This window comes from Ochlerotatus camptorhynchus, unplaced genomic scaffold (genome assembly GCF_037179485.1).
Source record: "Ochlerotatus camptorhynchus isolate MF236.1 unplaced genomic scaffold, CSIRO-AGI_Acam_v1.1 ptg000304l, whole genome shotgun sequence".
NCBI lineage: Eukaryota > Metazoa > Arthropoda > Insecta > Diptera > Culicidae > Ochlerotatus > Ochlerotatus camptorhynchus.
The window spans coordinates 1,023,008-1,038,228 of record NW_027040792.1 but is presented as its reverse complement, the minus strand read 5'-3'; the positions used below and the strand labels follow the sequence as shown (position 1 = coordinate 1,038,228).

At 43.1% G+C, this 15,221-nt stretch overlaps 1 protein-coding gene across 5 annotated transcripts in view; it reads right to left on the bottom strand.

The window, feature by feature from the left end:
- Positions 1 to 3,487: 3,487 nt before the first annotated feature.
- LOC135707155 (uncharacterized) overlaps positions 3,488 to 15,221 on the bottom strand; it is a 34,402-nt gene continuing 22,668 nt past the window's right edge. For all 5 annotated transcript variants that reach the window (XM_065228896.1, XM_065228892.1, XM_065228895.1 and 2 more), the window contains exon 3: positions 3,488 to 5,686. In XM_065228896.1, coding sequence (XP_065084968.1) covers positions 3,561 to 5,686 — 2,126 coding nt within the window. In that variant the 3' untranslated portion in view covers positions 3,488 to 3,560. The remainder of the gene's footprint in view (positions 5,687 to 15,221) is intronic.

Genomic DNA, 15,221 nt, shown 5'->3' with positions numbered 1-15,221 from the left:
AAATCCAACGAACATAAACAAATATTGACAAGACTAACCAACGAATGAATTTCCATCAGCCATCGGTGTAACTTCCCTCGAACCCTTCCACCTTACACGCGGCAGCAAAGACAAATGCGAGCAAAACCATCGGAACGCAAAGTTCGCGAAGAATTACGCGATTAGCGACGTTTACCGTTTTGTGGATTTATGTCACAGTGCACAGTGGGCCAAGAATGTTCAATTCAGCTGGACAAAATTTCAAAACAAAACGCTTTCATGACTTGCCAGTTTGGGAAATGTGACGATTTGTGAATTGCTTTTCAACTTTTGCATTTAATCACAAAACCATGTCCCTCGATTACCATCCCGATCCATTGTGCATCGCATCCGCTTCCGGATTTGCTGGGGGTGGAAAGCGTGTGCGTTGTATTAGTCGCTGGTGTTGGAGGGAGTGGCGGGTGAGTGATTAGAGCTTCCAGGGCTCGATGGATAAATGCACAAAACGAAGTCGACAGTCGGCGTTTGAAATTCGCTAACAAATCCATTAATCCTGTGAACAAATTTCGATCGATGGTTCTCCGGAACCAGTGCAGACAGCTCCACACGAATCTAATTTCGATGAGCCCGAAACCCATATGGGATAGAGTTTGCATTCACCCTTCCCACCGACCGTACCCGGGCTTATGTGAACCATCAAAGTGGAACGATCCGAAACGATACGTGCGTTGAAAGCCTTTCACGGGGCACTGATTGTCCCGGGAATTGAATTGAACACGGTCTCTCTCTATCTATCTATTTGTGTCTCTATCGTACCTATTCTTGTCTCCGCATTGTAATGTGGCTCCGTCCTTTTACGGAGCAGCAAAATCAATGGTTGCAATTAGAGTCGCCAGCCTACAGCAGAGCCAGAGTGCGAGTGGGTGGCAGTTGACTGGGCGGATAATTGTGAAACTATAGGACTGTAATCTGCTTTTCCGGCTTTGCTTTTAATGTGGCAAATGATGCGGATCGAGGCGTTTGGGCTACTGTAACAGGTAGATCCGAGATAGGTGAAGGAGAGGTTTCTATCCGCTTAAGGTGCATGCAATCAAATCTGTTTTGCAATGTTCTTTCGGGTTGGATTCAACAGCTAGTACCGAGTTAATGGAAGGCTCAATTTAATGTTAAATATTGTGAATAGGTACAAGCAAAGCAGATCGTTTACCGTGTTGTCTCATTATTTTAATGGTTTCATTTCTTCTTCTTTTTCTGTTGGCTTTATTTCGTCCCCGCTGGGACTTAACGCCAGCTCTCAATGTAGTGTACGTTGAGCAATCCCACAGTTGTTAATTAAGAGCTTTCTAAGCCTGTACAACTTTTGCATTAGAATATACCGTAACGTACCATAATCCGGACACTTTTAAAAGCTGATTATCATGGTCAAATGTGCTCCAAATGCCACGTAAATTTCATGATAATCCAATAGTATAGTCTAATCTAACATTATTTTTATGTTGCCAAGTGGATGTATTATTTAATTAAAAATATAATGCCCTTATTAAAAGTACTGTCTGGTACTCGGTGCACTAAGGTATTGTGAGGCAAGAATTATCATACTCCGGTCATAGACGGAGAAGTCAATAAATTGTCCTTAGTAGTTTCACAAACTAAGGAATTTGAGGAAGCTGTGGTAGAAGTCTGCGAAACGTATCAGATTATTGCAAAAATCTGAATTTGCATAGGCACTTAGTCAGATAAGCTGTTCGTTCACCTGTCAAAAACCACCTCTTTACTTACTCAAAAACCACCTGCCCCACTTCCTTCAGGAAGTTGCCCTACCTCCTTCAGGAAGTTCCACAACTACCTTCAGGAAGTTCCACAACTACCTTGAGGAAGTTCCTCAACTTCCTTCAGGAATTTCCCTAACTTTCTTCAGGAAGTTCCCCAACTTCCTTCAGGAAATTCCCCAACTTCCATCAGGAAGTTCCCCAACTTCCTTCAGGAAGTTCCACAACTACCTTCAGGAAGTTCCTCAACTTCCTCCAGGAAGTTCCTCAACTTCCTCCAGGAAGTTCCTCAACTTCCTCCAGGAAGTTCCTCAACTTCCTCCAGGAAGTTCCTCCACTTCCTCCAGGAAGTTCCTCAACTTCCTCCAGGAAGTTCCTCAACTTCCTCCAGGAAGTTCCTCAACTTCCTCCAGGAAGTTCCCCAACTTCCTCCAGGAAGTTCCCCAACTTCCTTCAGGAAATTCCCCAACTTCCATCAGGAAGTTCCCCAACTTCCTTCAGGAAGTTCCACAACTACCTCCAGGAAGTTCCTCAACTTCCTCCAGGAAGTTCCTCAACTTCCTCCAGGAAGTTCCTCAACTTCCTCCAGGAAGTTCCTCAACTTCCTCCAGGAAGTTCCTCAACTTCCTCCAGGAAGTTCCTCAACTTCCTCCAGGAAGTTCCTCAACTTCCTCCAGGAAGTTCCTCAACTTCCTCCAGGAAGTTCCTCAACTTCCTCCAGGAAGTTCCTCAACTTCCTCCAGGAAGTTCCTCAACTTCCTCCAGGAAGTTCCTCAACTTCCTCCAGGAAGTTCCTCAACTTCCTCCAGGAAGTTCCTCAACTTCCTCCAGGAAGTTCCTCAACTTCCTCCAGGAAGTTCCTCAACTTCCTCCAGGAAGTTCCTCAACTTCCTCCAGGAAGTTCCTCAACTTCCTCCAGGAAGTTCCTCAACTTCCTCCAGGAAGTTCCTCAACTTCCTCCAGGAAGTTCCTCAACTTCCTCCAGGAAGTTCCTCAACTTCCTCCAGGAAGTTCCTCAACTTCCTCCAGGAAGTTCCTCAACTTCCTCCAGGAAGTTCCCCAACTTCCTCCACGAAGTTCTCCAACTTCCTCCAGGAAGTTCTCCAACTTCCTCCAGGAACATCTAGAATCATCTATTTTAGGAGGTTTCTCGCATCTCTGAAAAGTAGCTAAAATAACGTCTTCAAAGATTTTTAGAAGTTGTAAAAACTTTCTCCAGGATGATCCTTAAATTTTCGTCAAATTTTTTTTAGAATATCCATCTGATTGTCACCAGAACTTACCTAGAGAGGTTTTTGAAGCGTTCTGCAGGATTTTCAAAAACTTCCTTCTGAAAGTTGCTAGCTTTCAGTGTGGTTCCAAAAAAAATCACCGGGATGTCTTGTAGAGCTTTCTGCGGGAAGCCAATCAGACCAAAAATGGCCTTAAAATCAAGATAATAACCTAAGACACCAAAGTGACTTGACACTTAGACAAATTCATTTACTTGCTGCTCTGGTGCTCTGAGACTGACGTATACGAACGTCAATTTTGACATCCAATTGAATCATAATAGACGCGAAATTCAGTTCAATCAGTTTTCGTCCAGTATCGAACTTTTCAGTCTCGCAGCACTTAATTTTACATTAAATATTTGATTATGTCTCATCCTTTACCTACAATGACTTGATGATCCGGAGTACTTTATAATCTGTTGGCTTTCGGATGATTAAAAAACGTAAACAAACTAACCTAACCTTAATTGTTACCTAAGTACTTCAACCGCTTTATTTTCCATTAAAACTACCTTACCCTAGTCTCCGAATACTGCTACTAAGTCGAAGGCTGCGCCGACACACGGTACAGCGCTGACTGCCGCGTCTGCCGCAGGAACTCGGACGGCCGTAGATTGTGCGAGTATTCCACTCCCGGAACGATGTCGTCTTCCAGTTTGGACGGTTTCGGAATCAGTACCGGATGGATACTGTCCCGGGACTGCTGCCGGTCCGGTTTGATACGGGGTAGAGACTTGGTAAGGTAATCGGCCGGCGGTAGTGGAGGCGGTGCCGGTGCGTCACTTTGCAGCGCTTGAAGTCGAGGTCGGGAAACGTAACCGGGTTCGGATTTGACAGTGGCCGATGGGTTCGCCGAACGCCGAAGCACGCTGGATAGTTGGGATTGTAGATCGGATGGAGAGCTGGAAGGTTGTCGAGAGGGTACTGGTTTCGGTAGAGGGACAGGGGGTTGCTTCTGCTGCAGCTGCTGCTGCAGCTGCTGGTGAATCTGCCGGCTTCCTTGGTTGTACTCTTCGTAATACTGGTGACGGGAGAGCAGAGGAGGATTGTAGCGAGTCTGTTGACTATCATTGCTTCGTGGTCGATCTTGAGGAGAATCTTCTAGCTCCGGAATGTACCGAGATTGGCGCAAGTCGGACTGCCTCTCCGGTTGGTAGTTGTATTGCTGGGAGTCCGGTGACCCACGAGCTTGGTGTTGGTAGTGCTGCTGGCGTGAAAGAATGTAGTTGCGCTCATGCTGACGCTGAAGTTGCTCCTGAAGATAAGGATCCTCTTGGTCCGGGACGGGAGACAGATCCCGTTCAACCATAGTTCGCCGGTTGTATCTGGTTTCGGAAAAATCGTTGTAGGGACTTCTTCTATCGGTGCTTTCGTCACTTTGATCGTTGTACCGAGTAGCCAAGTGGCCGTTCCGGGTACTCAATTGCTTCTCCTCGATCTCCGGTTGATCGGAGGTCACACTTTCGACAAACGTCCGAGTAGTGCCCGCGTGATGGGTGACCGGAACCATCATCCTGCTGAAGGCGAAGTACGACGTCATTCTACTGAGGTCCGAGTTGATCTCGGCCAGTGATTTCTTGTAGGTATTTGGCATGTGCCAAAGAACGATCACCTGTAGAATCACACCAAGTACGATCATCCCGATGAAGTGAGCCGCAATTACATCCTCATGGTTATCCTCATTTCCAATCAATGCGGGATCCGTAACGGTGAAATATTGCATCAAAGCGATCGCTAGCAGTTCAAAAATGGAACCGATCGCTAGGAATGACTCATTAAAGTTCAACGACGATAACTCCAGTATGTTGATCGCAGGTATGACCAAAGATGATCCGATGAATGTGTAGAATATGATTAACGATACACCCATATTGATATTCCCTGCACCGGTGGAGTAAAAGGATACAGCCAAGATCAATCCGATCGTATGCAGCACGGATGAGATCACAAACACAATCTTAGGGCTCAATACCAGCATTGCCAATATTCCAAACAACGATCCAGCAGTCATAAACCAAAACACTGAATATCCGTAATTTACGCCGAACAAAAGCACCATGTAACCTACCGAGAGCTGCACGAAGATCCAATAGAACGCTATGAACCCTTGCAGCTTCGTAAAGATCATATAGAAAATCCACAATTTGTGGTAATTCTTGCTACCACCGACTCCACCCATAATGATCTGCTCGGTCGAAGAATTCCATTGCTTCGGCACAGCTCCATTGCCCAACGTTGTTGGTCCTGTCGTTGCGAAGTTGTTAAACAAATTCCTCCTCTCTCCCCTTCCTCCAATCAGCTTTCCACTTTCGTGGGCAATATCCGTGTCGAAATCCAACGGTTTCTTGTAATCCACAATCCCTTCCCGTTGCAGCATTTCATTGACGCCAACCAACAGGATCACGAAACTCGCTCCGACCAGCATGCAAATCGAAAAGTTGGTATGAACCGTTTCGTCAACTGTAGTTTCACCTGGAAACCAGATGAAATAATCGTTGAGAAATAGGGTCGCAGTGGCCGCAATCCCCGCCAGGAACCAAAAGTAGCAGCATCCCATGTAAGTCGAACGCCACCGGCCGGGAGCACGAATGTGACTGTAACTAAGGCCGGGAATTAGCGTTAGGCCAAGACCACACGCTGCCAGATAGATGGCTGGGATGACGTCTGAAACACAGAGAAAGACAAAAAAGAAGAATCAGTAATGCTTTGCAACAGTAAATCGATTATTTGACACATTGGATTTATTTGATAGACAAAATATGATGGACAGGTACTTGTTGACAGGGGAAGAAACAAGCCGGGAAGCTCAGGAGAACCGATGTTTACCGTAAACAGGTTTTATTACAGTGATTAGCGATTTTGTTTGCAATACGTTACAAGCTGATATGGGAGCTGGTGTACTTGAAACAAAATTGTTTATGGTGATTATTGGGAAGAAGCGATATCAGGAGTCGAGTTATGAATGTCCATACCAATGCTATACAAATCTATTTTCACGGATGTTGGTCAAAGTTTTGATCTCTAGCAGTTTTGGAACGTTTTACTTTATCTGAAGGTAAAATCACAGACAAACAGAAGTAACTCTTCATTGTAGATCATCGTTTGCGCATTGAACGATTGGTTTGAATGTTATCGTTTCCGCGAACTACTCGCCGCAGCGATGGCGTCGGATCACTTTGACGTTTCTATATATTCGGTTTTTCTTGCATGCAAGATTGTTTGCGAATCAGTGAGCAAGCTTGTTTTTCGCAAGAAGCCTGCGAGATGTCGTTACTGGAGCCCTATGTTTAGTGGTACTATGTTTTGCTGATAATTTTATTCAAAGGGTTACGTCTGTTTGTCTGTGGTAAAATAATCAAGGTCGCTTAACTTTCTCTCCATAATCCTCTTTTAAATTCACTGCATTTAAAAATCCTCAGAAATCCATTGCACAATGGTCTAGAAGCCGAATTTAGGTGGAATAAATTGTTTGTGCGTAAATCATTAGTTTTATGTATATACCGTCTACCCCCGCTAATCTGACCGTTCTTAATCTGAACACAATTTAGTTTGCACCCCGCTCATCTGTACTTTTTATACATTGATTTCTCGTAAAAGGTAAATATGTTCTAGACCAGGCTTGTCAACCTCATGATGAGAAACTATCGAGGAAACTATGTAACATAGACAATAATAAAAATATCAATTGACTACTTTGACTATATGTTTAGTATTACCATAGAGGTAACTCTAAGACTAGAAGGTCCCGAAATAACGTGCTCAACTTATTGGCTCAGCTCTGGTACTCTCTTCGGTCCCAAGCTAATCGATTCACCCCTCGAAACATAGGAAAAACCAATAACCCCTCATTTTATCTGTCAAACTTTCATAGCGAATCAAAACAAACATTGCGTAGTACTAGAATTTCGACTAGAATGGGGTACGTTAATCGTTTGCTTGGGACCAATAGACTAGTCAAGTAGTGAGCCAATTTAAAATCGTTAGTTTCGTATTGATTGTTGGTATTACTATATTATTCACGCAGAAGTCAACGATTTACATAGTTGAAGATGCTATTTCGAATAACAGACTGAAGTGGTAATTTTTATACGATAGATGAGGAGGAGATGAAAGTATAGATTTGATAGTTCCGTCAGTCTGAAAATTGCATATAGAAAGTAGATAGCGAGCTAGGACAACTTTTAAGGAAGGTACAAATCGGTTTTATCATCTCTCTTTACCAAACTCCCCCTGTGGAGAGGGATGGTGAGGGGTGCCCCCCCCCCCCCCCGCCACCACTGACTTCTCGACGCAAGATCTCACTAGCGAGCGTAGCCGTGTAAAATCGATTAGTTTATTATTTTCAACCGCGAAATCAGGTGTCAAAGTGTTCAACTTAACAGCGTTTTTGACGTAGGGCTTCGTCTGTGATTTCTTTATGGGGGTACACTTTGTGAAAACCCAAAATAGAACATGTAACAAAATTTTGAAAGATTTTGAACAGTTATAAGTCTGTTCATAGTGGATGGATTTTAATTCTAAACAAGCCAATCGATTGAAAAGTCATCTACAAATCTGTTAAAATGAACACTATCAATTTCAACAGGTCACTATTGAAAATTGCACGAATGTGCAACTGTTGCTATCATAATTAAAATTATCACCGATTGCCTGCAAAAAGCGCTTTCCCTAACACAGATTTAAAAATTGATTTCACTCCGGTCTTGCCAAACGGTGTTTATTCAATCACCGCGCGTGGTGAGTGGTGGTGTCCGGTCGTCATTAGCAGCAGCAGTGCTTTCGGCGCGTGGCGTTTTCCAGTACATAATGAAAGGCTGCCTGCATGCAGCTAACTATCAAAGCTGCCTACAAGAGCCCTCGATTCACCGAACAAAGAGGAAGAAGCCGCACCGCTACTGATCGGATTCAGTTGCGCGTCGTGAGCCGCTATGGGCCATCTATACTAAGTGCGTCACCCTCGTTCCAAACAACATACAGCTCGCCAGCTTCATCAGTGTTGAACACCCTAATAGTAGCTCAGCATTACTCAATCTTCACGACAAAACGGTCCTTTTCAGGACCACCACCGCGTGAGGAGTATGGAGATGGTGGTTGGAATTTAACTTTTGAGATTTAAATGATTATAATTAAGTTTGGGTATGAAAAGTAAAATCGGGTGCTCCGTGACTTTTCGAATACCAATAAAACACAATTGAAAAGTCTTTTGAGATTATTGTTTTATATTTACATCAATGTCCAAAAGCAAATATTTTTAAAAATTACAAAGCTAACGTTTGCATTTAAAAAAAGGACAAAATTGTTGATTTTTCATGGGTTTACCTTCACCCGCACTGACGAAACTGCCCATGCAGCATCAATCATGGTAGCCCATGAGTCAGCAGACAAAATTTGACAGCTCTATCAGTCGAACTCTAACCGTGATGGCAAAAACAGTGAAGCAACTCCGTTCAGAAGTGTGCGCGTTCAAAGAACGGCACCCCACCGCGTCGAAAACGGACATCGTGCGGCATTTTGTGGACGCCGGATACGCCCGTTCCGGCATCTACAACATCTTGGCACTATTAGACAACAATCAGAACATTGAAAGAAAGCCCGGTTCCGGACGGCCGACGACCCTGAGGGACAAGAAGCTCCACAGGAAGTTGAAGAGGAAGACCGAGGGAAAAGTGGCTACATTGCTGCATGCGCTTGGCCGGGAGGTCGGTGCAACCGGCCAAATAGTGAAAAAGTACCTGGCGAACATGAACATAAAGGGTGATACGGTCAAAATTTGGTCAAGGGAAAACGCGTGTAAATCGGTGAAATCGTTTATTTAAAAAATCAAATTAAATTTCTTTTTCAAGTTCAATTAGTATAAAATTCAGGAAAAATATTCAGTTAGGCTTCCGCTTTTCCAAATCCGAATTGCCGGGCCTTACGCTTGACCCCTGCCATCAGATTTTGTACAGCCACCTTGTCCACCTTCTTCGCCGCAGAAAGCCAGTTTGCCTTGAACTGCTGCTCGCCCTTAGCAGTTTTTTTGGTCTTCTTTAGGTTCCGCTTGACAATAGCCCAGTATTTCTCAATTGGGCGGAGCTCTGGCGTGTTGGGAGGGTTCTTGTCCTTGGGAACCACCTGCACGTTGTTGGCGGCGTACCACTCCATGTTCTTTTTACCGTAATGGCAAGATGCCAAATCCGGCCAAAACAGTACGGAACAACCGTGTTTCTTCAAGAAAGGCAGCAGACGTTTATTCAAACACTCTTTCACGTAAATTTCTTGGTTGACAGTCCCGGAAGCTATGAAAATGCTGCTTTTCAAGCCACAGGTACAGATGGCTTGCCAAACCAGATATTTCTTTGCGAACTTTGACAGTTTCATGTGCTTGAAAACATCTGCTACCTTTCCCCTTCCTTTTGCCGTATAAAACTCCTGTCCCGGAAGCTGCTTGTAGTCGGCTTTGACGTAGGTTTCGTCGTCCATTACCACGCAGTCAAACTTCGTCAGCATCGTCGTGTACAGCCTCCGGGATCGCGCTTTGGCCGTCGTATTTTGTTTATCATCGCGATTTGGAGTAACTACCTTCTTGTAAGTCGATAGTCCGGCTCGTTTTTTGGCTCGATGCACGGTTGTAGACGATACACCCAGCTTATTTGCGGCATCTCGGAGAGAGAGGTTAGGGTTTCGCTTGAAACTACCGGCAACTCTCTTTGTCGTCTCAGCGGCTTCCGGTTTTCGATTTCCCCCCGATCCAGACTTCCTGGCTGTCGACAAACGTTCCCCAAACACTTTAATTGCATTTGTAACGGTTGATTTGGCAACTTTTAGCGATTTTGCCAACTTTGCGTGCGAGTAGCTCGGATTTTCGCGATGCGCGAGCAAAATTTGGATACGCTGCTCTTCTTGCTTGGACGGCATTTTGACAGCTGAAGAATGAATTCCAAAATCAAAATAGGAGCAACATTCTACACACACACACCTTCAAAATGAGGGGTGTTCAGGTTTTTTAAATGCAAAATTGAAAGAAATACGTCAAGTTGATATTGACCAAATTTTGACCGTATCACCCTTTACATGTCAGGAAGCGGAAGTCACGTCCACTGGTTTCGGAGCTGCAGGCAATGACGCAGCGGCAGCGGCTGAATAAGATGGTCAACTCGTTTTTCTGTGCGAATCGCGACGTGGCGGTGGTGATGGACGACGAGACCTATCTCAGCCTGGATGGCAACGACTGGCAGGGTACTTCGTATTTTGCTTCCCCCACGAAGGAAGTGAGCTCCGAGGTGAAGTTCATTTCACACACCAAGTTCCCCAAGAAGGTGCTGCTGTGGCTGACAATCAGTGAGAAGGCGATGTCAAAGCCGCTCTTCTTTCGCTCCGGACTGGCCGAGAACGGGGAAATTTATAGTACGAAATGCCTGCCGGAAGTTGCGTCGTTCATCAAGAAATACCATAAGGGCGAAGACGAGGTGTTCTGGCCGGATCTGGCGTCGGCCCACTACTCGAAGAGATCGTTGGAGGAGATGGAGCGGCTGAATATCGATATGATACCCAAGTCGGCGAACCCGCCAAACGTCCCCCAGGATAAGTTTTCGGGTTTTTTGCCAGTTGGCCCATGCATTATCTGTCAAAAAACTCGGAAACTTATGCATTGTACGCCAGCCTTCACTCATGTCGTTTTCGTTTTTGCGGTGTAAAGGCTGACTAAAAGTAAATTGGTACGCCTAAAAAGACCTGTAATGCATGATACTTTTATTGAAACTTCAAAGTTACAGCGTTAGATGGTTACATTTCTCCAGTTCAAACAAAATCTCGAACCTTCCTCTTGATGAAGCCCATCAGCGCCCGCACAGTGGACACGGACACGGAATTAGCGCATTTATTGTATTTTGGCCGCATTTGCTGGATGTCCTTGACTGCCCCGCCGCTTCGTCGAAGACGCTGCTTTCAAATTGCCCAGAATTTTTCGATTGGAAGAAATTCCGGGCAATCTGGAGGATTCATTAGCTTGGGGACAACATCGATCTTGTTGGCAGCATACCACTCCAGAACCACTTTGGAGTAGTGGCAGCTGGCCAAATCGGGCGAAAATATGACTTTGCCGCTATGCTTGCGGATGAACGGCAATACATGCTTTTTCAGGCATTCTTCGATGTAAACTCGATGTAAAACGATGTAAACTCATCGTCGAGGATGTGACGAATCATTCCTTTTACAGGCTACAACTGACAATCGCTTGCCAAATCATGGCCTTCTTCGTGAACTTGAATCTTCCCGCACATCCCTACGTCCAGTCGCGATTTAAAACTTTTGACCAGGAAGCTGCTTAAAATCGAGTGTTTGTGCGCAATATTTTTTCTCCTTTCGAGTTCCATTTGACGTTATTTATTCCTGAACGCGATCGACTACTTTGATCAAACTTGCACCAGTTGTTCGCTATAGAAGTGCAAACAAACCACTGTCCTTTGACAGTGTGCATTTATTTTCGATTACCAACAATACACGGAAAGACGAAACAACTCAAAATCGAGATCGAAAGTACTTAAAAATAAGTACTCCCGCAACACTACTGTTTTGGGTACAATTTTGTTCTCATTGATGAGTACTTTTAACTTAAGCGTGAAGTATTACGATAACGTCTCACTGTATATTAATTGTACACAAGCAGCAGTCTTGAGAGAGCTTTTATTTTTGAGGATTCTTTATCTCGATTTTAAATTGTTTCGTTCCCCGTGCTTCGAAAGTATCCAAAATCGAGTGTTGCGATAGCACTTCGTTTTGGATGAAAAATCTCATCATGCGCCATGTTTATATCGGTTTCGCTTTGTCATCTGGCAAGCAAAAGTTTAATAGTTTATTTAATTGTTCCGGCGATTGATGGAAATATACCACGTCACAGTTCCACTTGAGGCAGCACCGTGGAGATCTGGGATTCAATTCCTTTCACTCAATACCTACATTGGGCAGCTAGGCAGGTTTGTTACCTTTATTGAATTTTCTATGCAAATAACTAACGTAAAATTCATTTCATGATCCTAAACAGTGAACTGGTGCAATCGCGATTTCAACATCCTGGAAAAGATGAATCAGGAGATAGGATCTAAACTTTAGGATCCCACTTCAGGACGTGTCTTTCTCACCATCACCCCACTATCAATGTCGATGTTGGTCAGCGAGAACGATTTTTTTTTTATTTGTTTAAATCTGTTTGATTTTTCATAAGTATAAATAAAAGTTTTATGTTTGCTTATAAATGCTTTACACAAACATTGAAAATATAATAAAACGCAATTAATGAATCATTTCAGGCATAACATTTGATAACGGCACAAAAGAATTTGTAAACAAACTTTCTAATGCCCTTTATACGCGAACCAAAGTACGCCCACGCTAACCAACAACATCATCGGATAGGTGTAACTATCACCTTTACGAAAAGGGTATTGGTTTGCGTGGGCATACTTTGGTTCGGATGTAAAGGGCCTTAGAAAGTTTGTTTACAAATGCTTTTGTGCCGTTATCAAATGTTATGCCTGATTTTTTAACAACAAAATTTGCTGAAATAAACACCCCGTTTTAAGTAATTTTTGCCCAATAAGCAGTATTATTGAAACAGTTACATTTTACTCAAAAGAGTGTCTTCGCAAAATACTTGAAATTGGATACTTCGCGGATAACTCAATTTTGACTGGTTTCACTTAGGTGTCAAGATGTGTGCAAAAGACTTAATTTTGAGTTGTTTCGTCTTTCCGTGTAGAGGCGTGCTAGCGGCGCGCGAGGGGCGTACCAATTTACTTTTAGTCAGCCTTTAGCTACACCGGTGCTACACCGACGAACACCGAAAAAATTCAAGGTGTAGCTATCGGTTGCACCTTTGTTTACAAACAAATGACGATGAGCTGTCAATGACTCGCGCTTATTGCTGCTTACACTACACCGGTGTAGTGTAGCCAGGCATGGAAAATCATTTGCATTCATTTCATACATTCATTTACATTCATTTGCCTCTAACTTTTGTCATCAACAGCATTCCACAAAATGATGTATATAGCTTTTGTAGGTACTGTTATTAGCTACAACTTCTGTTAACAAGTCAAATCCATATCTCTGATGCATGACGAACAAGAGCGAACAGAAGCCACTACTGTTTTTCAGTGAATGTATTTTACATTCACTGAAAAACAGTAACAAGTTCTGCCCGCTCTAGTTCGTGATGCATAAGAGATACAGATTTGAGTTATGACCAAAAGTTGTAGCTAATAATAAAACCTTCAAAAGCGCTATACATCATTTTGCGAAATGCCGTTGATGACAACAGTTAGAGGTAAATGAATGTAAATGAATGTATGAAATGAATGCAAATGATTTTCCATGCCTGAGTGTAGCAAAAACGAAAACAACATCTGAAAAAATACAATACTGTTTTACGGCATTTCGCATTTCGAACAACTGGAAGCTCAATCGTTATCGAAACATATCCCCTTCTTCCGGATGATTTCCGATGCAGGAATGTACGCTTGAATGAAATTTTTGAAGAGTTGACCCTTTCACAGAATAAAATCGCTGCTGTGGATCCAAAAGCAGTTAGTCTCCAGTAGCTGACAGTTTGCTGTTGTTTATTGATTTATTTGATAAGGCTCAAACGAATTAACTTTACAGATTCGAGGATTCTTGGTCACTATACAATACATCTTAAAACTATAGTCAAAAGGTACAACACAATAAATACTTTATCTTCCGCTATCCAAAAAGCTGCATCCATCAAAACTGGAGCCACTCCCAGTGGTTTCATTGTATGGCAGTATCGCCAACGGAGGGCAGAGCACCTCAATTGCCGCAATGGACGCAAAACGTGGACAATACTCACACACTCATCACGAAACGGTTGCTTTCCAAAGTCGACGACGCATCGACCGAAAGAACTGCTGATGAAGAACAATGAGGAGGACCACACAATGGTTGCTGCCGAGAAAACAGATGATCGCGTGGCACAATAGAGCTAATATACTATAGAGGAAGAATAGCGCTGGTGTTCCCTTTGTTCCGATGTTGAATAATACTGGGTACAGAACTGTCAAACTGTATAGTTTTTTCTCACTTTGACAGTTGTGTCCCTATTAGATGTAAGGAAAAGATATTTCGACAGCGACGGCAGCGATATTCTTCCTCTATAGTTTATTAGCTCTATTCGTGGCACACATCGAGAGTGGCCTTCTTTTGTCGACAGCCGAGTGAACACTGAGCTGACCGTTTGCGTTCGGTACTGATGCAAGTTATTCCGATCGTCATCTATTCGCAAGACCTGGAGAAGGCTGGTCTGTATTTACACTGTTTCAAGAATGTTTTATGAACTCCAGGACCACACTCACTTCGCTCTTCTCCGCCAGATGCTCAGTCATTGATGGTACCGCTTCAGCCTGGTGGTTTTTCTAAAGCAGTGTATTTTGCTGAAATTGACTTCGTCTATCCTACGAGCTTCCCTTGTCATAAATTTGGCTTTTATTCACTATGAGGATCCATATTCTAAGTACAATGTGTAAACATAGTAATTGGGGATTTTATGAAAAAATTTAAAAAATCTAAAAAGGAACAATATAATGCTGTTTACTCTCATTTAAAACCAACTGGTTTTATGGTTGCTTTTATAATGATACAACACGTTTAAAGAGTATTTTATCAAGACATTAATAAACAATTGCTAATGAAGTTTATATTTGCATTTCAGAACAGTTTTATGGAGGGATTGAAGACTGTTTTAAATTAATAAGACCGCTTCTGACTTTCTCGCCAGACTATAAAAGGTTTTTAAAACATCAAAAAGCTGCATTACTAAGCAGGAATGTTTCACACTTTGAAATACTGTATTTCATCTAAATTGATTGTTTATTTCCGTTATAAAACCATCATAAATCAGAGTGAATGCCAAATGGCCACTGAATTGGTACTGCCGAAGGCTTTGACTGGTTTTAAGATTGTTCCTTACGATCTTTATTGTCGGTCGATTAAGAACTCTTTGAAGGATAGAGTTTGTGCCACTGCGGTCTATATTTTGCATCTCTGGTCATGTTGATGGTTCACAAGAAGGTACACAAAATGACAACAACTATAAAAAAAAAGTTCGTCCGACACGAATTGCCGCAAGACGTCAAAAGGAACTGCTGGTGCTTGCAGATAAAACTGGTGATTTCGAGTGGCTCGATGAAATCGATATTGATTTGAA